Raw genomic sequence first — 27,576 nt, 5'->3', positions numbered from 1 at the left:
AGCACATTTAATATTGAATGACTTCTTTATAGAAAGATGTGCATGTCAAGTCGACCTTCTTTCGACAGACACAAAAAGACTACGAGCAAAAAGGCTAAAGATGAAAAGACTTTTATCATCACGCGAGGATCGTGGGTAAAAATCATTTCACACCGATAGTAACTGAAAATGAATTCCCCACCTTATACATTTGACGAGCATTACAAGAGTGCGCTTTGCACATAAATTAATCTAATAATTCTCTGTGAAATAAAAAGAAAGTATTTCTGCATTCTGTAATTAATTCTCTTTAATAATGCAATTGATTTTGCAACGCTATTGTTAAGAAAAGACTTGTATTAAAGATTAAAATTAAATTATTCTTCACACACACACAAATACACACAAATCTTTGGAAATCTTTAAATATATTACTATAATTTTTTAAATTGAATTTGACGATATCTTTTTAGTATACAATAATAAAAAGTTCATACTTATTATCATTTAATTAAAAGGATTGATATGATGTATTTAGATAAGATGCGAATATATTAGTAACCATACTTAATAGTGATTCAATTTTCTATATATTTTTGATATAAGTCTGTTCTCTATAAGGATATTTATAATTCACAGAGATAGATTTGTGTTAAGCAGATTATCGGCGTAATACTAACGATGCTTTTTCCAAGTATATTAGATGAGAAATTGATCGCGAATTGACCTTTCCCTACGAATATTGCAACATGAGACTCCCGCCCGCAGCGTTTCACTCGTTTCGTATTGTTAAAAAATTAACGATATCTGCAAGGCTACAAAGAGCATTTAATCTTTTGACGTGAGAGAAGTTACGATTGAAACATCTCGTATCTCTTTTTTTCTTTCATAATATTTCAGTTTAATCCGATACCTTCGTAGTCATTTATACTAACTTTTACGTATACCTTCAACGTACTTTTAATTTTGTATACCTGCATAATTTTAATCTATCGTTTTATATCTCCTTTAAAGAAATTTTAACGCAACAAGAAAAAAAATATATTTATCTTTTTCCTTCGTAGATAAAAAGTTGTGTGATTAAATGCTAATATCAAATGTCGCAGAGATAAATCGCGCGAATATAGTTTGGTGAAAATAGGCAAATAGTTAAAGTGCCATAAACGCGCGCACGCAATATTAATTTCTCTATCTAATTAAAAACAAAAACTCACTCGATATATGAGTATAAATCAAAGAATATAAATTTATCTTTAATAAAATGGGGGAAATAACAATTTTTAACGGACTAAGTAAGGAATAGCGGGCTAATTAAGAGTCTGGTGCGGTTAATAATGCGCGAATTAATTTTTATATATCTTTCTCTTGTTTACTGTAATAATGTACGTTTCGGTCCTAATATTTGGACCATTTATGATCCAAACAAGAAACATATATAAAAATTAATTCGCGTATTATTAATCGTACCAGGCTCTTAATTAGCCCGCTATTCCTTACTTATTGTTAGTTATTTAATATCAGAGCTTTTCATTTCATATTTAGTTTTTAATGGCTCACCTTTCTTTCTGCGCGCTGGAACAGGGCACCAGTATCTTCCCCATGCTGTTGAGCTTTCCCTTGGGTTCGCACAGGTTCCCGGAAGACTGAGTGCGTCGGCCAGTGAGGCCCTTTCCGTTATGCCTACTCAGATTCGAGCCCATTGTCGACTCTTCGGTCTCCTGGACTTGGTTCGCCTGTCGTTGATCGTCCTCGCGGCGGTTTATGGCATTTCCGGGCGTGTTCTCCTTATTCGGCCAGTCGAAGTACTTGTCGAGCTGGTCCTTAGCATTGACTTTGTAAGATATCGGCTGCGTCGGTGGGGATGGTGCCAGCCGATTCCTCTTGCCACCGGAAACGACCGGTTGCAATTGCGACCGACTGTAGCCGCGGCGACGATTGCTCGATTGCGGCGATTCGCCGTTTACGGATATTCTCTGTACTTTCCAGCTTTCCTGATCGTTGCTGGTGGACGGTACGGTCACCACTTCCTCACCTGCAATCGAGAAATGACATTGTTAGAGTGATACCAATGGTTAGCCTTTCCGGGAAATTGCGTTTCCCTCTTTTTGCGCGCTCGCAGCTTCTAGCAAACAGCGGTTTTAACGAACTGGATGTTTTATTCTATTTTCACCTGTCGTGTGTATATTTTCGTGCGTGTATGAATTTGAGTTACGTACAAACGGCGTTCTGCAAAGATAACATAGCGTATCCTAACGCGATTACAACTCGTACGTAAGTTTTACGTTTTGCGTAAAACACGGAATGTGTCGTGAAAACGTTTGATCCGCAAAGTCTCTATATAACTATATTTCATTTTACACCTGCCTCGTGGAACTTTCGTAATAAGTCAAAGTTGAAAAGCAGCATAAAATATAAAGAGAAATGCAAAAGCTTTTAATGCAGTCTTGTGAAATCATAATATAAACTTACTTCAAAGATTAATAAGCAAGATATACTAATACAAGGTAGTATAAACTTACTTCAAAGATCAGTAAGCAAGGCATCAGTACGCTTGCCTTTACAGGAAGTCATATATTATACTTTAACAATAGCTGAATTAATGCTTTCTCTCTTTTTTGCAGGGTTCTAGTTTTACAAAACGATAAAGGATATATTGAACAAAGCTAATCGAACTAGCTTCTAACGTAAAGTGATGAAATAATTTACTGCACGTACAAAAATAAAATGTTAGGTTTTACACTTAAGTTTCGACTGAATAATGTTTCACAATGATAACGTCACTCGCAGGATACTCGCGCATCTACATGCTTTTGCAATTCACATAGCTGTCTGTAAAGTGGCAGGTGTGCTGTGCATTTAGTTATAGTTGACTTAGGCTATTAACTTTTTGCATAATCTTATAGAATGGGGACGTAACTGTAATTAATGTGTAAAACACAAAATTTTATTTTATTTTATGTTTTATGAGAGATACTTTTTTTCATTAAAAAAATACGATTTGTTTGAAATTCTTGTAAAATTCGTTCAAAACAATAATACTTATTTAAAATTCTATCATTAATGTTTAATCCGGTGAAAGTAGAATATTTAGTGTAAATTTTTAATACGCGTGGATTATCACTTCCAATGCACATTGATTGCAAACAATTAGCATAGTTTAACAATTAGTATAATTTCGCCTTCCAACTTTCGCAGCGGTTGCAGACAACGCGAGATGCTTTCGCATTCAAGGTGAGATTATTGTTAGTATTATGTCTAAACGGAATCCGATTCCTAGCTACGTATCCGAGGTCCGGTCACTAATATAATCGTCGTGCGCGAGGCTCGTTGCATAATCGTATTATTAATGCGGTCGGCATGCGTGCACATGCATTCAACGAATGGTGTTGGATCGAAACCCCAAGCTTGAATCGCGGTCGCTTGTTATGTCTACGAGTGGAAAGTTTTAATTCGACGCGAGAGAGGATCGACGGCGGTATAATCGACGCGTTCGCCGTGAAGGAATGAGAGCACCGATACTCGGTTGTACGCGAGTTCATTAATTCACCGGCGAATTGTAAATTACGGCGACTCATTTAGGCAAAAGTAAAATTACTCTTCAGTTCGATGTGCATTGTAAATGTAATTTTTTAAATATGCAGATTGATTTTTTTCGTTCTGAAGAAACGACTTAAATCTAAGAGAGAAATACTAAGAAAATTGAAGTTGAAGATTTCATTTACAATCGAAGATTTAAATAACAAAAGAAAAATTGTATTGTTTTTCTTTCTTTTATATATATTTTGATATATTTGATTTTTGATATATATTAATACATTCAATAAATTTGATTTTAATTCAAAATATAGTTATATAGAATGCTTTTGCTGCTGTTTATCGCTCTTATAAGAGGAAGGTTATAATGATTCAAGGAACGAACCGGTCATTAACACATATAAGGAGGAAATGCCTGGGAGTCATACTTCGCATGCTTGTACTTGATTTCTTGCGGGGAAGTATTACGTTAGCAATTCTGCGGTAATCGGGACAATCAACTGTTAACGGTAATCTACTAGCTTACAGAGATTAGCAATATCCGGTGTGAACATATTTACTAAAAATAACTTATAAATCTTATTCAAATAGCTCATGAAAGAAATAACGTAACATATTAAAATATCTTTTTCAATTGATTAAAATAATTCTAAATAAAACCTTCTAATAAAAATATCTCAATTTTAAGAGTATTGTTAAGAAGATATGTTTTACACTTTTTCAGAAAATATTTATAGACCAAATTCCATTATAAATATCGCTTTAGAAAACAATTTTTTTCATGAGAGTAGTCAAGTTTGAAAATATTTTTGTATCTACAAGAGAGGTAATCTGGCTTTACCTTCGTAAAATCCGCGTCCTTTATCTTATCGTCTTGTTCACGCACCAAGTATATTTTTTTTGGATTATTCGTAGCAATTCTCTCCTTCTCCGTTCTACGTGTATATAACCCATTTTAGATAACGTCGCCACTGCTATTGGGTTAACCGATGAAATTGTCGTTTTACGGTGCAACCGAGGAAAGTGGAAAGAAGTCGAAAATCAGTTGTAACAAAGATGTAGCTTCTGAGAAAAGCTTGTACTTTTGTAGGAGTTTAAGAGAAGGTACAAAATTTACGTCTCTTAGAATACAGGTGAGTTGCTCTTTTGGAGCATATTTTATAAAATGAAAAAAAAAGTTTTAAGTGAAAGGCGACGAGAGGCACGTGCGATTATTTAGCCTCATATGTGGTCCTCGGTTGCACATCGTTTATCTCGCATGCAAGCCGGTGTGTAAAAAAATTTGTTCTCTACCGTGCACGCGAAATCACCGTTGCGCTGGTAATTACATTTTACCAGTGCGTGACGCCTTTATAATGCGTGCGTTTATAATAGAGTCCAGGAAAAAAAAATATGTAAAGCCATGTAAAATGGCAAAAAGAATTGTTTTGTTTCGAAAATATGGATGCAAGCTGACACGCGATAGTATCCGTGATAAAAAAAACTCTCTAATATATTTTCGTACAAAATATCACATTTTGCAAAAAAGATATCGCGAAAAGAATCACGTTACTTCTTTCAGGACGGCAGGTTTCAACAATAGGACATTTTTAGCGAAAACAATTACGTCCATTCTAGGGTAACGTCATATGATTTCCACTTATCGAACTATCGTATACTAACTGTAAAACGATACTATTATTGCAATATACAGATGTACGTAATAGTGTCTAGTCGTATCAATTGTCATTTGGATCTGACAAAGAAATAAATTTACGATTGATTTCAAATTTTAAATAAACTTAATTCCTTTAAAAAATTTATATGTATAATTCTAAACTTCTATCGATATTACAAGACAATTTTATTTAAAAAATTCTTTTACATATGCGCATATACACATAAGTTTTAATGAATAAAACACAGCTAATAACAACTTTAAATAATTGTTCTCCAATCTCTAAGTCTGCAATAACAAATACACAAGATGGTTCTTTATTTTGTGCTATTTTATTTTATAATCGGCATTCATCAAAATAAAAAAAAAGACAGTTTGCGAACGTTTATTGCTGTGAAAACAGACGCTTTTGTTTGTTTTTAGGTGGTAACATTCCGCTATTGATTCACAATCAGTCGATTATTGTAGGTAACGGTAACGGTACATTCGGTTTAATCGATAAATTGGTTCTAGAATCAGCCGTGCTAGCTGATTGGTTTTACGAGAATTTGTGTCATCGACACTAGCAATTATTCCGGTCTCTTCCGTTCATGCGGCTTCCGGTCGCGAATAAATCCAAAAGGGTGAACGCAGGAAATTGATAGAGACTGTGTAGGTCGTCCTGGAAAGATTATTGACGTCAAGAGCCAGAGTTGCTGATCCGGAATTTATTGCATCGGAATCTTTTTGTTGAAAAAATGCGTTGATACGTGCTCGACGTGCGTGTTCAACAGCATGCAATTTCGCATAAAACTATAGTAATGTAAGAAAAAAATATTTGCTATAGCATCCAATATTGACAAGAATATTAAAACTTATATTTAATATCTTTAAACGAGAAAATTGTTTAATGTAAAAAAAAAATCGCGAATAAATTCTCTCGATAAATATAGCTGTAAAAGTAAAAGTGTGAACGTTATTAAATTTTTAATAAGATCTCGTTTTTCAATTAAGTTGACCAATATAGTTTGTTTGTTATTTTGCTGTAGAGAAAATTTAATTCAAGACTTAATTACCAGGATATTTAATAAAAGTTGGAAAGTTGCTACAAATGACTTTCTATCGAATCTTCACTTCAGAGAAGTTTATTGTTTAAATTTATCTAGGAATTTATAATAAATATAGAAAAGAAAATATGCTGTAATTTTGAAATAACTTTCTTAAGCGTTTCTCCCGTTATCGTATCGATAAATTTCTAAAATGAAATTTGCAATGGTTCCGAAATACATTTTGCATAAGATTAAAGATAATTTGCATATCAAGGATATTATCGTATTTTCGTAGCGGCGTTTATTCGCTAATGTATCGTTCTTTCGCTTGTAAAATATTTATTGCCATTGCGATGCAAAGAGAGAGAGAGAGAAACACCCGTGGAACGACGTGTACATATAGAGCACGATATAACGCGCCAGTCTGGCATTATAATTACTCCATAATTAGTTGCGAGAGAATGTTTCGCGTTAGTGGAACTGAAATACTCGATCCACCACGTCGTATAATTACCGTTGCTCTCGTATCGACTGATACTGTTGGTGAAAAACGATTCAAGATTGTTCGGGACGAAAGGAGATCGCGTGCGTAAATAGTCGGAATAGTCGCGCCTGGAATCGTGCACTAATTCGTATTATGCTAAGCACGTGCTTACCGATCGCAAACGCAAAAGCAGCTGCTGCAACGACGACTGTGTACTCGTGCAGACCGAACTGCTACATTGAAAAATCCATTTGTATGCCAATTAACTCGCGTTTACCGCCGGTTTTATTATCGTAAGGTCAAGGTGGCCGCTTCATGCGCGATGTTCTGAGTAATGAAACATCATTCACAGGTCTTGGGAAATGTCAGGCCATTGTATTTATGCATGAAATATGTAAGCGTTCAACAATTGCATAGTATTGTACTGACGAGTCAGCAAGTTGACGAAGATCTACCAAGTACATAGATGCAAGCAGAGATCGCATAGAGAGAAATCTTGTATTGAGATTAAAAAGAATGAAAAGTCATAATAATAAAATATAAATAAAAAAGAGTCCAAAAGAAAGAAATATAATCTCTAAGAAAATTAAAATTAATTTCATAATTAAAAAAAAAAAATGTTCGAAATTTTTGAGCATTGTGAAAAGACTTGATAAATTTAATATAAAGAGATTTCCTATTTTTTTTCGTGACGTCAAATATATTGTATATAACACATTAAGAAAATTGTTTGTACTCGTTTGCTGTAGATTATCAAGTCATAGATGTTAACATAAATAAAGACTTCACGAGCAATAATAATTGTATTCAATGCTATATGTAAAAAAAGAAGATGAGCAAAATGTTTCAAGGATGGAATATATTCAAGTAAGTTTAATTATCCATAATATAGTGCACAAGCATTTATCTACTATGAGTCTAGAAAGCTCCTCTCCAAGCGAGAAAATTACAATAGTCAAGTTTCATAAATGCAAGGGATTTAAAGTCGTTTCAAGCCGAGATTTGAGAATGTTTACAAAATCTGTATTTATATACATGGATGATTTTGCTATTTAAATATTCAGAATTTAGTCTAGAAAGCTTTCGATTAGAGCATTTCCGAAAATTCTAATAATCCTTTTCATATCAGCATTTGCAATGAGAAAAGATTAGATCTTTTAAATTTTGACGCTTTTACGAGAAAGTATACAAAATTAGATACTGTCTGTTAATCGTACATTTTTATGCGATTTTCTCTCCGATACAATAATGCACATACAAATTGACGTTATTCTAGTTAATTAAAATACTATTTGCAAGCCTCAGGGAATACTAGCTATACGTAATTACGATTGAGGGAAAAGGGGATTATGCAAATATCGAACGACATGATGACGCGGTGATAGCGTCTTCGAAGCAATTTCGTAGTTTAATCGGCATTGACGTGATTACCCCAAGTTAATTCTCGCGATAAAATTATCATACAACATTTCTTAATTATCTATGAAAATCATTCCGCAAAGATTAAACACAAGAGAAGAGTTAAAAATTGCTTGATCAAGTGAACGATATTGTACATAGAATATCAATGTTATGCTTTTGTTATCAATCGATGTAAAGCAGGTGTGACAGATAGATGATGAGGAACGTAAATATATAAAATTTTATCGTACCTGATGTAAAAATATTTGACAGGCATAGCAAAAGACGCGACACGCTGCTTAAATCACTAATGTCGAACTCACGATAGTTGGTCGATGTACAGACTCATCAACTTGGTATGATAACGCACTGATAACGAAAGAATGTACGTTATTGACATGATTGATAAGACAAAACCATTTCAATTCGTATTGGTCTCACACCTGCATTGGCACAGGTGAAAGATAAAGAGATTTCGGTAGATGCGAACAAATTACACTTGTTCTGATACACTTATTTTTAGGTACGCTTATTTTTTAGTTACATATTTCAAGAAAAATTTATTAATGCGTTAAGATAAGATTAAGATAATTTATAAGGTCTTATTATAATAAATAAATTAAATCACCGTAAAATTTTTAAATCCATTTTAAATCCTATGATGAAATATTGTCATGTTTTTTTATCATTTTGTATACTTTTATAATGCTTTTTTTACATTTATTATAATATTTATAGTGTATGTTAGATTATTATATATTATTTATCTAAATTTGCAAAATTGGAATATGTCCAGAATTCCAGAAATTCAAACATAATTCACTTTTATGGACATAATTTTTTTATTATTACGAACAATATTATTTTGTTCCATACATTTTTACCGACCGCGTTTCACGATATAACTCGATTCGAATTTTCGGTGTTTTCAGTTTCAAGATCGATGAAGAAACACACTCGGTTGTGCATCCGATGCACTACTGCTTCGAGGTATTAATCGCGGCCTGCATTCGGGCGTGACGAACAAAATCTGGAATAGTGCTGCAGCTTTAGAAGTTCGATTCGGCTGAATGACGATGTTTAAAGTTCTAGATCAAAAGTTTAGTAGTTCGAGGTACCCTGTGCTTTATCTCAGCGACAGGGATAGGGAATTCGTATGTCCGCTTGTACTCCAAGTTTTTATTACTCGAACTGAAAAAGACCGATTCGTGCCTCCGTTTGTTTGTTGCGCGATATACGATTTACTACATCGGCACGAGAAATAAAAAACGGATATTGCAGAAGTCAAGAAAATTCTCAATTGATTTTATCAAATTCTCTCTTTTGTTCTATAATAATAAGTATTTTTGAGCTATTAAAAAATTGTCGAGCCAAATTTATTTGTTTATTAAATAAGGCTGAATAAACTGATGATCAAAATAAATAGTTCTAAAATAAAAGTTATAGAATTATTAATATATTATAAATTTAATATTTGATATTGTTATTATTATGTGTTACTGTGAAAAACGTGTTGTTGTAATTGACAATTTTGTCAGCTGCATTGAACCTTTAACATTGCTGTCAAAATACCAATTCCGCGTAGCTTAATTGGAGCTGAAATCGTATCTAGTTTAATTCAAATTTGCGAGAATGTTTCGCTTATATTGAAGTTTCGCAGGCCTGTAAATTCAGTTCAGAGAGTAAGGATTTTCCCCCTACTGTCCTTAATTGTCATGAAAATCATATGTAATGCACCTAATAGCGGCATGCAATTGTGCATGCAATCTCATTATACTGCCGCGAACTAATAACATTTCAGTGGCTCTCAAGTAATTCGCTGCAAACTAATTTAAAGCAGTTAATACCGTCCAAGCCTTTTCGTAGTTTCACGAATTCTAGCAACTTTGCGAGTGAATTATACCTATCATTTCTATGCTTATTTATAAAAGATTTTATAAAAGACTTACTATATATATAAAGCATTTTATAATAATATTTTAATATTTTTTTTAAATTTCACATTTATATGTACGTTATATTTCATAAACGTTCGATGTAAGAGCTATATCACAGATTTAATTTACATATTTTATATATTTTGAAACGTAGAAATTAAATTTGCTCAAAGAAATTGTCGCTTTTGATTCATTTTTTTGTTTAATCGTGTTTAAATATATAATTTTATGTAATTTCTTCGCAATGATGGCAAGTGTATCGGCTAGTTAATTATATTTGCTCACTTATATATTGTTTGCACTGATTTAACGTTATCGCGTGACAAACATATATTATTTTTAGTGTTCTTATAGTATATTTGCAAAAATACATAAATAAATTTTGTATATTTTTTAAATTAATACTATAAATATCGTAATTTCTTGTGATAGTATATTAAAATTATTTATGTTTGTATTTCATGGATTTCAGGATCTTACAAGTCAAACATCGGTTGCGGTGATGTGGACGCAAGTTAACGCGATTGAACGGAGGCGAACAGAGGCGAAGATGAACGCAGGTAAACGCAAGTGAACGCGGGTAAGAACTGCAAATGCATTATTAGTTCCGACAGATACAAATCCGTCTGCAATCTAAGTACATGTACATTTTAGAATTCGGCTAGAAAATGGATTGCTAACAGAAGTCATTTAAACAATTTTTAAATAATGCTTATAATTAGAACTAGGATTGACCGGAATAATCCTATAGGTGGAACAAATCATTAGGAATAATTAAAATTTTATGTACATCTAAATAGCATATTACAAGCATAAAAAATTTCGCCACTGTTTTGTCGAGCTCTTCTTTATGTGCAACTGTAGTTTTAATTATATAATTTGGTTGTTTCAAAACACATAGGAGTATAAAGATGATTCAGTATTGATTTATCTTCATTTATTAAATTATTGTTTTCGTCTCTTTTAATCTTATTACACTTTTTAAGATGCTATTTTAGTCGTAAAGCTTTTATTTATTACTCTTACTAATAATCCACAATATATTTATGCTTAATGCGCTTTCAAAATTATTCATGTTAACTGACTACTCTTCACCAATAAATAATAAATGTATAATAATTACTTTAACATAGCTGCGTGAAAAGATTCATAGAAATTATGCATATATGATAGGACGTTTTTTATTTGTTTTTTTTACACGCAAATTTTTGCGCACAGAATCATAGCTAAGACTGTACAGCGCTTCGGGTGAGTTGTGAATTACAATATCGAAAAAAAGGTTTCCTTAAACAATTTTCAAAATTTTATGTATTTGCAATCATTTGACATGTTTAAAACATAAAAACATTTTCATAGCGTTGCGATTAGCAGGCTACTTTTTATTTTTAAATAATATATATCTTTTTAAATTAATGTAATATTTTTTAAAAGTCTCGAATATTTTTTAAAATTGCTGCGACGAATTAAAATATAAGTTATTTTGCTCTACGGTTCTCGCATAGAAGTTGCGTCCGCATCCGCTGTGTTTGTTGACGATCACATTCCTAACATGTAAACAACGCGTTATACGTGATGAGATGAAAATGTTAAATCTCGCGATGAGCGATTGTTTCGATCTATTCATTCATTGGATTACGCGGTCACGTACCTCGATTATTCTTAACCGGTGTCTATCGCTTCGCGCTTGAGTGTCGCGGGTTGCCGTTCTCTAAATACGTGTTTCGTGCAGTGATAAGTGTCTCAAATATCTCTCGACATCACGCATGCCGAGTGTCGAATCTAGCAACGGACGATCACGTTTACCGCGGTTATTTGCAATCGGCGTCCGCAATTTGCTTCGCACGTTTGAGTGTTGGTCGTGAGACGTCATTCTCCAAAGACATATTGCGTGATAAGTATCTCGAATATCTTTAACATCGCGTGTGACGAGTCGGGATTGTCGAATCTAGTGATGGATGATCGTTTCGAGCTATTTATTCAATTATGCGATCACATGTCTCGGTTATTCTTAACTGGCATTTATCGCTAGATTCAACATTCTCATCTTGTCACGCATGACGCGTTCTTTAAATGCCAGGAACGTGATTGTCAACAAACAGCGGACGTTAACGTGATCTCTGTGCGAAAACCGAACGTACTAATTAAACATGTTACATAAAAGAGACTAAAAATATAGAAAGGGGTCGTGCAACCGTTAGATGTAGGTAGAAAAATAAATCGAATTCTAACGCATCAGAACATCTTAGTAATTAACGTGTAACTGTAACAATTTCTTCAAAATTCTAAATAGCATCCCAAGAGTTCTGATAATTATTATTAAGATTCAACTCAATAAGATCAAAATTGAAAGAATTATCGCGTTATTTTATTTCCAAAATTAAAATTCTTCAATTAAAATTTTTTTTTCTTTAAACATGACATTTTTTTTTTATATTCTGATGGCTCTAAAACAGTATTGTACTGTCAAAAAATATTAAATATTATATCTGTTCTTATTGAAATATAAAAGTAATGGCTAATTTTCGTATTGCAAAAATGTGAAGTTGGCACACCTTATATTTTCGAACCATTATTTTTTACATTTAATCAAAAAAAAAAATATTTGTAAAAAATATTAGCAATCATGGAATTCTTTAGGGAAAAGCAAAAATTATTAATTATATAAAAAATTTAAAAATGGGGTGCTAACTTCAAAAAGAGGTCATTAAAACAACTTTTATATAATACTTATAGTTATGAAACTTATAAAATGCATGAATATGCTTAACATTAAACGAGAATCGTTTTAAAACAAACAAAACTCTTTAAAATCGACAAGCTTCTCACCATAAATATGGTGTCTCACCATATAAATGTTTTTCTCAAACAAAAAATTTTTTAAAACAATTTTTTAGAATTTTATATATTTGCGATTATTCAACACGTTTAAAACATGAAAACGTTTCCATTGCGTTGCAATTGGCAGGCTACTTTTTATTTTTCATCATAAATATACACAGAAATATTTTCGACAAATAAAAATTATTAAAATATTTTTTAAATTAAGAGAGAAATATAATGTTTTCTAAATATTTTTTAAAAGTCTCAAATATCTTTTAACATCGCGTGTGATGAGTCGAGAGTGTCGAATCTAGAAATGGGCGATCGTTTCGATCTACCCATTGGATTACTCGATCGTGTATTTCGGTCATTCTTAACTGGCGTTCATCGTTTCGCGCGATCTAGTGTTTTCGCGAGACATCGTTCCCCGAACATGTGTTTCGCGTAATTCGTTCGTCTGTGATAAATATTCCACTCAACATCTAAAAGAGGAGTGTCGAGGAAAACTGCGACGAACTAAGATACAAGTGATCTCGCCTTCATTTTTGGTCTCTTCTGGATAACATGTTTGATTAATATACGGTTCTTCAATATTTTTATTACTCACGCATGTTTCCGTCGTGATGCTCACGATGCAATAACCGGACAATTGTATCGGTGATTGTGCATGTAATTCAGATGAAATTCTTCAATTTTTTCAAAGACCTCTTCTTTTATCTGTCGTGTATAATTCGATGTTCTCCTGTATCCTTTGATTTTGTGACGTACACATTTATGTAACGTACGTCATTACGTTTTTATATTAACTTTACACTTGTATCACACACATATTTTAAAAAGTATGTCTGTCTTTATTAAAAAATATTCCTCCATGTATCATAAACAAAAGAAAAACGCAGAATACTTTGCGTAGCGTAAAAAATAGAACGTATAATTCAGAACACTTTCAACTGTTAATACTAATGATAGGGTGTCACATTGCTACGCAATGCATTTCACTCGTAGCCTCATGCGCTGCACAAGATGCATACTAGAAACATGTCAGGTAAGTCTGTCCAAGATTTATTTGTCGATTTTCGACGCTTTTTAGTGACGTTCACAGACTTCGGGACGATACCATTCGCACAGGATCAGTGATTAGAATTCCATTAAAAAGTATATAAATAATAAAGACCATCTGCTCTAAATAATAATTTTACGTATTATTGTTGAAATGTGAATCAATTTGAAACTGCTTCAATAAGATCCCCTGTCAAAGAAACATCCGTGCTAGTTCATGCTCCATGTTACGAAAGGATTAAACATCGTTTAAGCGTGTATCATTCGGTGAATCGTGCACTTTATCCTTTGGATTAAACACTATGCCAATCCTGCGTATCGGCGGATATATTGGCGCTTGAATGAACCAAAAGCTGATGAGCGAGCTTCAGCAAATTCGTTTCGAATAAACGCCAGATTTGTGCTATCGGCTGTAATATCGCAGGCATTTCCTTATCGCGAGAGTATCAAATATTCCATCAATTTTGCGCTTTACTAAAAATATTCGCGAAATACGCACCGGAGAAGCTCAACTCGGTCAAGCAAAAATTTCGCGATGTTTCTTGCGAAAGCAAATATTGCTGTATCGTTTAAAAAGGCGGATGTAGCAGTATCTTGATTAAACGGATCGCTGATTTCTTGCACATAAATTTAAGAAACTTCAATGTGAGATCGCTTCGACCAGAAACACGCCAGTTAACAAAAAATTTTTAAAATTGTTTTCTCCCGTATTTCAGTTATTTCAATAACACAGTCAAGTAATTTTATATCTTTAATTTGTTATGCAAATCCAAAATACGACATGCATTCAGATCTGTTTGAAATTGTGGCTAATAGGAAACGATGATTCGTGCCATTAGAATATCGCGTTTGTTTACTAATCGACGCTATAAAAATATCCGAAGTTTCTCGAGTGACACGTGCGTTTTCTGAATTACGATGACATTATTACCAACGCGCAATCATAGTAAACGTTTGATTTTCGGGCAACAGAGAGTAGAAATATATAGTATACACTTTGAAAGGTGTATTCCTGGAACGGATCCAGGCCGATTCAGATCGTAGCGGTTAATCGACAGGGCTGTCTTGTAACACACAGTGACACAGTCACAGTAACATGTTCGAAATTTTTTCGTAGAGAACAATAAAACAAGTACAATACTAGTTCGAAACGGGTCGTATTGGACCTCTTCCAGATTGATCCAGATTGGGTATCGACTCCACTGTCGAGCATGTATCGTTCAGTGAGCGCACTAAAACGTCGAGATTTTTCGAATAACGCGCATTTTCCGAGTTCACTTTGCGATCCTCAAAAGAGAATTGACAAGTACTTTTGAAACAGTTCGTATTGGACCGATTCCAGGTCGATCCGGTACCGATTCTAACGCGACGCTTCAGACTCGCGGCGTGTTTAAAACGATGAGATTCTGCGAATGCCTCACGTTTCGGAGCAAGACGAGCGAGAGACGCGAGCGGTCTTGCGAGCAGGTATATATTTCGGAGCCCGGTTCGAAAGAGAGGGTCCCCCGGATAACTCAACGACAGCCTGTCGGAATGTGTCGGAGAAGTTGAGCGGACTGGTTGGTTCTTTGGTCGCGACGTGCCTGAGCAGCCGAGAGCCGAGCTGGAGCTCCGCGCGATTCTGAGGCCCGACTACTCGCTCGGCATGAAACTGCTCTTTTCCCTCTCCGCTGGTACCCGTTCGCTGCATGCCACTTTGGTGTGCACGTATATTGTATATATGTATAAGTGTGCGTGGATGCGATGAATGTGCATAAGTATACATATATACATACATACATACACACGCCGCGTTCCGCCTGTACCACGCGCATATGTTCGCTCCTTCGTTCGCTATATCTCGGCTCGGTTATAAAGTAGGTATATACCGCGTATACCGGTCGTTAGTTCTCGGCCACTTGGCGACCGTACCGGGCTTCGTAAGATGGGAGCGTGCATCGGCACCTTCTTATCTATACGCAGATATTAATTATAATAATTGCGAATTTTTTCCAGATTTTGTTCGATTTTTTGATACTTCGCGATAGAAAAATTGCAATAAAATAATTAATGCTTAGCCATAGAGAATATCGATTTGTTCTCTTTCGCTACATGATTATGCGTACCGTTTGTCGATCAAAGTTACAGTTATAAACACTTTAACAATGAGCCATCTGTTTGTCAACGCAATTTATGATCGTAAAGAAATTGATAGAATTACCTTTACGCTATATGTTATTATGCGTTTCTATTTTTTTGTAAACTTCGCTAAATCTCGCGGGGAGTTACAAATATAAGCGCGGAAGAGCCGACTGTAAAATGTTCTTGATTTTATAAATAATTATATAAGAGACTCGTTCACAATAGTTATTGTCTTGCATTTGTTTATATATATAATTTATCAAAGACAATGATATATCTTCTAATCAAAGCTTAATCGAATCTATATTATAGTTCGATCGCGCTTGAACTGCTTTACCTCTGATAGTCGTTTATCTCGAGCCGTCGTTTCTTCGAGGTCACGTAGGACCAGACGTAGTCGTCACGAGATTAATGATTCAAACGGCGCGACGTAATTCCACCAGGCTCCGCCAAGACGCTCGTTGTTTTTTTTTTTTTTCTTCGTTCTAGACTCGCACTATGCGCGTCGGGATGCGTTAGCAGCCAGGAAGGAGAGCCTTCTTTTATTTATCCGTGCAGCTGGATTCGCACAAAGAGGAAAAAGAGCGCGGCGTGGGTCACCGTAAGCGGAAGGGAGAGAAAGATAAAGATTGAGAGCTGCGAGAAAGAGAGGATCAGACACGGCGACCCGGAATGGATGGAATGGCATGCTAAGCAAAACGTATACATGCGCGAATACTACGCACACACATTTGTGCGGGTGTTGACATTCAATTATTATATTTTTCTTTTCGTATACGAGATTTTTTTCTCTCCCGCAATGTGCATTCGGTGTCGCATCGTTCGCCGTTAATTTCGTCCGCGGCGCAATGAAGCATTCTTTCGACTTCGCGTGTTTACTTTCGTTCTCGCTCTGTTAAACCCTTAGCACTCACCTATCATTACTTTCGATTGCTTTTCCGCAACGACGTGCTTTTTTTTTCTCTCTCCACGGTATTGCATCGTTATACTTTCCTCGGGACGCATTTGTAGAGCGAACGCTCGAAAATTAGCATGCAGTTTTTACTGATTAAAGAGTTAACTTTTAGCATATTCCTGGTATTGTTCTCTCAAATGATCTCTAGTTTTATAGAAATCGCGCTTAAAATATTCTAATGTAATCACTTTCTATTTACGACAAGTCAAATAATTAATTGTTCAATTAATTAATTATCTGGAGCGCGAATATCGCCGTAAAATAAAATAAAACTCATATTAAATGGCATATTGCAATTTTTTTCTCTTATTTTTAATCTCAGTTTCGATGTTTTTATATTTATTATTGGAGCATATCGCAGTAATTAAACGGGTAAACAATAAAATTCTAACGCAATTTGTCAGAATTATTTTTTTACTCCGGATAACTCAATAATTATTTGTCTCTTCTCGAGGGTCAAGATTTGTCGATGGAGAAAAACGCGCAGATTTATATACCTATATATAAAGGGATGAAATGGTATTAGCGAAATGTTTTGCAGCTGCGAACTCGTCGAGCTGAGAATGAGTGCACTTTGTTTCTACTCGTGTCTCTTTTTTTGTCTCAATAATCCTTTTGCGCTAATTCGATCAAAGTTCTCGATACGATCGAGCACCCTCTCGACGAGACTCGATACTTCGCGATTACCGAATCGTTCTTCGAACTTGATATCGCGTTCTTTAAAAACCGTAATCGGTTCTTGATAGCGCGCTTAAAATGCTTAAATTAATTTTCAGAATATCAAGAGTTCTTTTTTTTTTTTTAACTGATCTTGATCCTGGCAAAATACACATGATTAAATCCGAATTATTCGGCAAAACGTCACGACATTGGCGTCCAGCGGTCGATCGCGTGTGTTCTTTGATACCAAAAAGCCGTCGATGCGATGGAGAATGCGCTCCTTAGGACCGCAAGTTATTTTAAGAGAACTGGTTTGGTAGCTGTGCTATATTTACTTTTCTCCGGCACGCCAAAGTCATTGACAGCGTCCTCTGCTCGGACCTTAGTTCGGTTATCGGTTATTATACTTCAATTAGAGATTCACATATTTTATTGATATTTTTTCTTTGTATTCATATCGCTCGTCATTGTGACAAAAATGATGTATTGGCAAATCACAGCTGTCAAACTTATTGCCTCCATGTTTCCTTATTTTCTACTGTTTGAATACATATACTAACAATAAGATTCCCATCATTTTTGCAATTTGGTCCACATATCGAGTAACTGAACGTCTTCGAAGCCTTTTTCCTTCTAGCTTTCCTTGAACAACTAGTTTTCCCAGAGTCATTGGTTCTTCTCATGATATGACAGCAGTATTTTTTTATTATATATCTATCTACTTAAATTCTCTTCTAATTTATATTCTTATAAAAATTTTGCTAAGTACGAGAGAGAGAGAGACAGCGCGAGAGAGAGAGAGGGAGAGAGAGAGAGAGAGAGAGAGAGAGAGAGAGAGATCATTAATTTATTAATTTACATCCTCGAAGCAGCCGCTTCGTTTAACGTCTGTAGCGTTGATGTACGATATCGTGCAAATTATTCAACGAGATTATTTTTGGATATCTCTTCAATAAAGCAAATAGAATGGCATGAGGATGGGGATGCGATGGATCTATATATATATAAAAGTAAAAAAAAGATTATAATCGATATAAAATATATCTACACTAAAAAAATGATTACAAGAAAGAGAGAAAGAGAGAGACAGAGAGAGAGAGAGAGAGAGACACAGCGGCTGCTGTTGCTGTACAATATAACGTCGCCTTTATTGTTACTTATTAACCACAATTGTTAAACGTTCACTTTTTCGGTTTATGATACAACTTTATTCTCTATACACACGCTTTTTTTTTCTTCTCCCTAAAAGACTTTCGTCTTTTTCACTGCTTAACGTCTATCTTAGGTAAATGTCTGTTCGTGTAACATTTTGTCCGTATCTGTGTTTATATATACAAAAGCGCGCCGGATTATTTGTTCATCGGCTATGCTAAGAGAGAGAGAGAGAGAGAGAGAGCGAGAGAGAGAGAGAGAGAGAGAGAGAGAGAGAGAGAGAGAGAGAGAGAGAGATCATTTATAACATTTACAATTAAATATTTAAACGCCATCTTGATCACTATTAATTACTAGTAATTCTATCTGTCTAGAGGCTGATTTATTTAACCTGAGATGTTCAAACTGCTAGAATAATAGAAATACTATTCCTATAGTGTGTATATTTATAGCGTATTATAGTTTGATCATAAATTGGAGCGAATAATGGATATTGCAGTAACACATGTAGCTATCCGATACAGAATTATTCAACGCTTGTAAAACGTTGAAGTTAATGTGATCGCTCGCGGGATTGCCATCGTGGAATGATATACGTGTATTTAACAAAAAGTTGAAAGTTTTGTTTAGCATTTTTTGATGTGTATGAATTTTAAAAACCGAAGAATCTCTAATCTCTCATTATAACATACGCGTGAATTACATAATTGAATTAATGCTTTGATTACTATTATCAATATATCATATATCATAATCAATGGTATCAATATTTATATGTAAACAATTTTAATAAGTAACGCTATATTGTAATATAATATACAAAATGCCACATTAATAATTATCAAACTTGTTTAAGTCGCGAATTATTTAAACATAATATTTCATATATTTATAAAAACATTAATTTATTTCACACTTAAAGTAAGCTATTTCGTATAATAATCACATTTTCACAAGTGATCGGAAAAAAAAATTGGATCTATTCGTTCAGCGATTATTCTTCCTCTCTCTTGTAATATTTCCTGAGTTAAGTCGCAAGTTCAAGGATTCATTAAAGTTAAATTAAGATTTCAAAGTTTCATGGGCTCCCTTAATCATAATTATATTACTTTTCCGCTTTTTAATTATGATAATTTCACGTCTCGAGTTAAAATGCAAAGGGTGAAACGTACAGATTTCTGCCAACACTGGCGTCGAAGCTAGCAGCCTTTCGATGTTATCTTCACAGGTTAGAAATTATTCATCTTTGTCATCGCGGTGAATTTTGATTCGCGTTGACTCAAAACGTCCGGAAGCTGGATTTTCCCGGAGATAAATGGTATCGAATAAGTCTTGTGATACATATTCATCTTAAGTAAAACTCCTCGACTTGGTGGCGCCGCTTGCTTCAACTTTCATTCGCTCTTTCCATACCCTATTACGCGGAGAATTTATCTCGGGGATGCATATTTCGCAGCTCGTAAAGTGGCTCGAAGATGGTCACCGGTCTTTCATCTTCTAAACAACTGCGTCGTCGATCTTAATTTTATTTTCGCGGCCGGAAATTATTTCGTGGAAAAATTCATTATTTATGAAATGCAAATTTTAGATTGTTTCATAAGGATTGTATATCAAACGAAATGAAAATCGCCAAAATTAATAATTTTGTGTGTGTAACCAAATCTAAAAATATTATTAAGATTGGTTTTTCTATTTATAAGTAAATACGCGTTATCTATTTTTTTTATGTTATTTTAATGCAATAGTAAAATATTAAATAGAAATTATTTAATAGAGTAAATTTTTTATATTTTTGTCTCTAATGATTTATTATCCATAAATGTATTTTGTAACATTATAATTACGTTCAGCCGCGCATAATTCATCTTATTTGTTTGTTTTTAGTTGACAAATGCAACAAATAATGTATTTATAATAAGATTAATATTGTTCATAAGCGTGCAATTATTTGCACATTTATAGCTCCGGGCGTGTGATGACAGCTACGACTAAATTTATGAGGTAAATTTTATATTGCATATTTATATTACATCAGCATTTCGTGTAGATATTACAAACATAACAATATTTTAACATTTGTATTTTTTTATGTAATAGAAGATATTATAAGATTGTGATATTATTACTAATTAATAATAAAAATATTTTGCACACAAATTTCCGATTTAATTTAAAGCTTAAACATATAATAGATACCTGTCGCGAGTATCTTTCTATGAAAAGGGGAGCGTTCAAACTTATCCGAATGATTTATATGTGCTATCGATGCAACGTTTTCTCATCCTCGAGCTAGATCTAGATAATTCTCGCACACAATTACTAGTGTCGGCGGTTGGCCATAATTTTAGGAAAGTTTTGATCATACTGCGAGAGAAAGAAAAAGAGAGAAAGATATCAGCCGACTTTTGATTCCCGATTAAATTACACTATTGTACGGACTGGCAAAAGAGCGCTCATATATTTTATCGGCAACTTAGATGCCATTATCGTCGCACTTAAAGTTTTGCATTAAGCGGATCGCGCGTCGAAACTCGCCGTGAACTTTTTGTTTGAATTAGGCATAATTGCCATTTCTCTTCTCTTATCTATTAGGTCCCAAGTGTTTTTTTGAGATCCATTTCTTACGATTATGTCATGTAAGGCTCAGAGACCAGAAGTTGTTGTCGACATCGTGTGTTGATATAGATGAAGGTAAGATTAGTGAGTTTTACGTCCAGATGTTCGTGAAATGATGTCAGCTTCATTTAATCTGTCTAAATTAAACTTTTTCCTCTTCGCGGCAGCTGTATTAGGCTTGACACTCGATAATTTGAGCCTCATTTCTCCAAAAGGTGGTGATTAGAAGAGACATCAGTATTTCTACGGTTGCGAACGTCTAATAATGATCTTTGCCATAATTTGGAGATTGCTATGAGGTCTATCTAATTTTAAGTAACGTGATCGGGCGATATCGCCGTTCTTTATGCATATAATTAATCTGGATTTATAAAAATTATATTTTGTATTTAGATCTATTTAAACGTTTATCATAAAACACATTAAGAATGAAAAAATATATCATTTTTTGCGGTAAAAGTATAATAACATATTTTCTATTGGAACAAAATTTATATTAGTTAATTTTATCAATTAAAATTAATTAGTTAACATTTCTAAATAATGTCCGGATTTTTTTAACATCTCTTCTACAAAAATCTCTTCTACATAAAGAAATTTTCATGGAAAAATTAACGCCACAGTGTGAAAAGCGCTGATATCGAAGGCGTTAATGACATTATTCACTTAATTAAAACTCATAAAACAGCACACATATTTAAAGCGCGTAAATAGTTGTAATGACTGAGATTTGTTACACTTTATCGTTAATGCGAGAATCATCTTTTCATCATTACGCTGACTGAACTAAACTTGTTTTAAAATCCGTAATAAAAGCACGGCAAATAGAAGAATTTCCACGACGGAACATTAATGGCAAGTAACGCTGTCATTAATTTCGTCATGGATCATGCATCGTCATACTTATAGTGCAGTGCGCGATCCCATGAGATGTCGAGATTAAAATTAAAACGAAATAGGGTGCGCCATCGTGATTCACAGCGAGAGATAGGTCGCAAATTGCTATACGTTCTTGGCAGGTGCACGGCCATGAACTTCGTCATGGTAAAACGCCTTTTCAGGAGCTCTATCAGGGCATTTAATTATAAATCGATAAAAGTCGATCAGTCTAGTCAATGCATGATGAATAATTGGATCGTTAAAAGCAATTAATGCATCGTCTTCGTCATTAAATGCCGATCGAGCTCATTACGACATGTAATTTATGGAAATAATGCACGATTTTAAACGGACATTGAAACGGAACGTTTCATTCATATAGAAATTATCAGTTAATTAGCTTCTTTTTTCGTTAACGTCTATTGTTGAGCGCCATTATAATCTAGATAATCGAAGCACGAATTCTAAATATTTAGATATACATATATAACGTGTCTATATTTCTGTAAACTGTAGGGTCGGACAAGAAGGAAAAACACGATGAGAAATTTTCGTAATTATTTAATAGCGTGTACTAAAAATCGAATAAATGATGTCTTCAGATTCGGAAAAAAACGGAGCTTTACTTTATTACATTACTCGGTTTATTACAAGGTCTCAACGAATTATGTCATATATTCTTTGTAGCACGTGTATGTGTGTGAAACGCAAGACCTGATAAAGTGTCAGATTTATGGCTAAAATAAATCGTTTCGCTTGCTGTTTTAGTCTTCTTTGAAAAGATTTACTGCACTTGAATTTTCGCATGACCATAGCGCAATATTCCTTTCGATATTGTGCAAACTCTATCGTGCAATCTATTTTAAAAGTTTCTTTAATGTCATAACATGTTTCTGAGGAAACATAATGGTTGATCAATGAATTATAATCATATTACTTGAATATTGATAATTTCTTACAAGAATTTTAAAAATTTTATAATTATATAAATATAAAAAAAGGAAGAGAAGAGCGCTGTTAGATTGGATGCGAAAAAGTATACTTGTTAGTCGGTACAAAAAATAAGATATTTCTCCACAACGCTCTAATAGTGTCGTATATAATACAACATAGGGTTTTAAAATGCTGAAAATTGCAATTGCAACTGAATTCTTATTCTGAATCAATTATAGTTCATTTTCAACTATCAACTATCGTACTGATTCAGCGGCCGCAGTAGAAGTGCAGGTTTTTTTAATGAAATTTTCATAAGAATGTCACAATTTAAATGGCATGACTTAATTATATACAGAAATTTCATTTTGTCGCATTGTCACTTATAGTGCAAACACAGCCATTTTGCCTTGATATATATTTTTTTGTTTTCACTGACTCGCCTATCATCAAATTTACATATGGAATGTCGCAAAAAAATGTATAAAATTATTCAGTTAAATTTAAAGAAAAAATCTGCGAATAGGTATCCATAACGCGAAAAATGTTGCGGATTAATCTCCGTATTATATATTAATCGGTTTAGAACATCTTACGACTTACTCTGTTGTCTGAGCCTATCTTTCCGTTCCTTTTTATTATTCCACTGATTTTATCTTAAGTTCCTTGAGCTCATTACGTTCCTTTTATTTCTTCCTTCCGATTCTTCTTTGTTAATTAGGATCTTTTTTTCAATTAGCCGTTGTAGACAAAATACATTGCATTGTAATGGATCTGCCAGTCCTGAATTCACTTTGTTTTCCTTCTTCATGCTGGTAATATTCTTATTTAATTAAATCGCGTAGTATCTTTCCATATAATTTACTCAATGTACTAATCACCGATTTTCTTCCGCAATTGTTACAATTACAATTAACATTACATTTATTGTCTTTTATTATGAATAGATGTGATATAAGCTGTTTCCCATTGCTCGGGAACTTGATTACTAAGACATGAATTAATTATTTTAGTCAGCATTCTAAATAGTTATTCTGTACCATCCTCTTTAGCATATTTTGACATAGATTTGTTCAGATTATTGATTCTAAGTCAGCGACAGTCTTACCAATTTTTTAGAAGCAAAAGGAATAATTTTTCTCTCAATCTAACTTTCAAGTTTCTGATTTAAAAAATTTATAAACGACAATCTAAAAAAACTGCGAATGTAGATTTAATATCTTTTGATTGTGAAAGCTATTGGATTTTATAGAATCAAAATTCTAAAATATATGTAAATACTGTAGATATAACAGTCTTATTTAATTTATGAGAATATTTTAAGAGAATGATTTCTATACATATTTATGTATTCCAATAAGTTTCCATCTAACACACGCTCTCTCCATATCGGAAAGAATGATGCTTTCCACAGTGTAGCGTTTTAATCTAGGTTGATTTTATGAATGCAGCTTTGTATTTAAATGATTATAAGTCGGTCGACTCTTCCCGGTGTCGATGATCATACGCGACGTGTGATTAATGACGCGCTCTCTACAATCTCACTGCAACCACGACTGCTTCCATCTCAAAGACTTTGGCTATGCAATGAAGGCCATTCGAGAGTTCGGTTCCGCTCTCATTTATGACTTTTACAGTCCTACTTATAACTCTTCTCACGGTCCATAGGAAGAAGAAAGAGACGCGCCGCGCACGTTTATAACTTTGTGCACCTATCTATATCATCGAATAACCCAGAGAGATCTGTGTATCTAAATCTTAAGCAGATAAACGAAACTTGGAAAAAGTACTTTGATTGACAATTTATTTCGACAATTTATCTCGACAAATCAAACCGAATAATTGCTAATGTGTGTGTGTGTGTCCGGTTTTCTTCTAAAAACTAACTAAAATTCGAATAATAAAGAAATAGCAATGCATTTAGCCGTTTTGGTTTATACATGACGTGAATCGATTGAACTTCATATTATATAACAAGAAAAAGATGCGAAGAACGCGGTACATGTGCATCGGTACCAACGATCACTTCCGCCGAATCGTGAGACCTTTCAAATGTCTGCTTCAATCGACATAAAGTCACTCCCAGACGCAGTTTCAGCTTCCACATGTCCCTTCTGATTCGAAGAGAGGAGCGCCTGCAATTCAGTTGGATGCATCGAATCCCGAGACGATTCTGCCTTTGATTTAAATCTCACTCGACTCGTGGAAAATTGACTTGCGCGCGACATCGTATCTCTCGGTGCTAAGGATGCATTTTAAGATATATCTAAAAGTACAACTGTCATCACAATTTTCATATTATTTCGTGGAACGTTATACAACGTTATACATCAAACATTTACATTTGTCTATATTATTCCATAGAATCCGTATAGGATATCGTTTAGACTTTTTCAAAAATAGAAATATAATAGCAATAAAAAATAGTACATTTTCAACATTCTGACATCAGTAAACGTTAATAATTTAAAAAACATCACGCATTTATTCGTTAAATAAAATAATCTGTCTTTAATGATTTTATTTGATAATTTATTATAGGCGAATTTTTGACGTAGCGAAATATCCGTTAAAATCATGTAGTACAAAATATTTGTGTCGAGGCTCGGTTTATTATGTTCATTATATATTTACTCTTTTCTTTTTGATATCAAAATATCTATCGAAAACGTAAACCGAGAGGTGCTCTCGCGCGATTGGCTATATTCGAAAAGTTTAGTTGTATATTCGCTAACATATATCATACAAAAAGCAGCAATCATACGGTGCTTGCCCGCTCTCTCTAAGATCCAAGTTTGATTGAATCAAAATAAATCGAGATAATAAATCTGTTCTGTAAAAAGTGATTGATCCGCGTACGAGTCTCTTCCTATAATCCGCGCTCACACTTTCTCAAATTATTCTTCGACATATAATATATTCTTTGATCATATCGACATAACGAATTGGATTAATTATAAAATATACAATATTTGAGAAGTATCAACTTTGATATTATTTTGTCTTTGAATTGAAAACTTTCCGTGTTTTTTATTTATATTTAAATATAAAATAACTAAAAAATAAAACTCGTTATAAAATTGATCATAATTAACATCATATTATTGCTTTTGCACACTGTGAAAAAATATTCTTAGTAATTTGCTCGGCGGAAAAACTTATTAATTAGATGTAAATGAGAATCATAATGCAACGCGAAATAGTTGTCACTCGCAGGTATAGTAATTTTGATTATCTCGTACCACTTTAATTGTATGCATTCAAAATTTATTTTGGCTTTTTATTCGCATTTTTTTAAATACAATGCTTTTATTAATTAATTTAATTTAATTTTGTTTAATATTACTACAACATTTTTAAGTAGTATTACGTGCTCTACAATTTTTCTGCAGATGTATATGAATGACGAGGAAAAGAATTTTTCTCATTAAAAACATGTCGTAGGAAACATTTTTCTCTTCTTTTGTGCGATTAGAGTTAATCAGGGACGAGCAAATGCAAGTTGTTGCGTATAAGAACATTCTCTGCGTTGAATAGCAAGCTTCTTGATTTGCCAGTGTTACATCGAAGTTTCTTGGCTAATGGCAAAATGAAATTGCGGCAAGAGGGCGACGGAGGTAATCACGTAAATGCACGTATGATGCTCAATCTTTTTCCAAAGAAGCTTGAACAATATGACTCATTTTGTGCGTTCTTTTTTTCTGTATTTTATTTCATGCATTGAAAGCATGATACAGAAATCATAGGAATCAATTGCCAAAACTACACAAACGAATAACACATTTTCTCACATTTTCTTTTCGCAGATTTTACAAATTTTTCCTTGCTCTTATCTCTTTTTACAGAGGTACTAGATTGTAGTGGATCTCTGTTGTGTATGTCAATCTTTTATTGTATACATTTTTGATATCACAAAGCTTAAACTAGCGTTTTGAGGCGGATTGCCGGATAAGGAGTACATTTAAGCGTAAAGAGCCTCGATTTTCTTGATCCTTTGCTTCACTTTCATAAAGCTAAGCTCTTTGAAAGCAAGGTAATAGAATAGCGCCTTTACCCAAATTTTCTACATATCGGATTTTTAAGATTAATTTCTGTGATACATATTTCAATATATTCTATATCAAATCAAGGAACTAAATCTCGACCGAAATATCAGCGAAGCGACTTAAATGTGCTTTTGATGAACGTAATGCGGAAAATACATAGTAGCTTAATGGTAAGCTCGACAGATTATTTATAAAATACAACGGGATTGAAGTATATTTAATGTCGCGTGGGGTAAATTGAACATTCTATTCTTTTTTGAGATTTTTTTTAATTATAAAAAAATATGCTTCTATAAAGTATAAAAAGAATTGACT

At 33.7% G+C, this 27,576-nt stretch overlaps 2 protein-coding genes across 6 annotated transcripts in view; one reads left to right on the top strand and one right to left on the bottom strand.

Annotated features, from left to right (window-relative positions):
* The window catches only part of LOC115235185 (tyrosine-protein phosphatase non-receptor type 13-like), a 50,482-nt gene extending 34,833 nt beyond the window's left edge, over positions 1-15,649 (bottom strand). For all 4 annotated transcript variants that reach the window (XM_029806796.1, XM_029806797.1, XM_029806798.1 and 1 more), the window contains exons 1-2: positions 13,448-15,649; positions 1,537-2,011 (exon numbers count right to left, since the gene is read on the bottom strand). In XM_029806796.1, the coding sequence (XP_029662656.1) occupies positions 1,537-2,011; positions 13,448-13,451 (479 nt within the window). In that variant the 5' untranslated portion in view covers positions 13,452-15,649. The remainder of the gene's footprint in view (positions 1-1,536; positions 2,012-13,447) is intronic.
* The window catches only part of LOC115235191, a 97,087-nt gene that overhangs the window by 20,538 nt on the left and 48,973 nt on the right, over positions 1-27,576 (top strand). The window contains exons 3-4 of one of the 2 annotated variants that reach the window (XM_029806808.1): positions 10,493-10,580; positions 16,510-18,345. In XM_029806808.1, coding sequence (XP_029662668.1) covers positions 10,493-10,580; positions 16,510-16,625 — 204 coding nt within the window. In that variant the 3' untranslated portion in view covers positions 16,626-18,345. Of the gene's footprint in view, positions 1-10,492; positions 10,581-16,509; positions 18,346-27,576 lie in introns of those variants that run through there. The other variant, XM_029806809.1, reaches the window with a different exon arrangement.

Source organism: Formica exsecta, unplaced genomic scaffold (genome assembly GCF_003651465.1).
Source record: "Formica exsecta isolate Colony F162 unplaced genomic scaffold, ASM365146v1 scaffold211, whole genome shotgun sequence".
Classification (NCBI taxonomy): domain Eukaryota; kingdom Metazoa; phylum Arthropoda; class Insecta; order Hymenoptera; family Formicidae; genus Formica; species Formica exsecta.
This window is presented reverse-complemented; position numbering and strand designations above follow the sequence as displayed.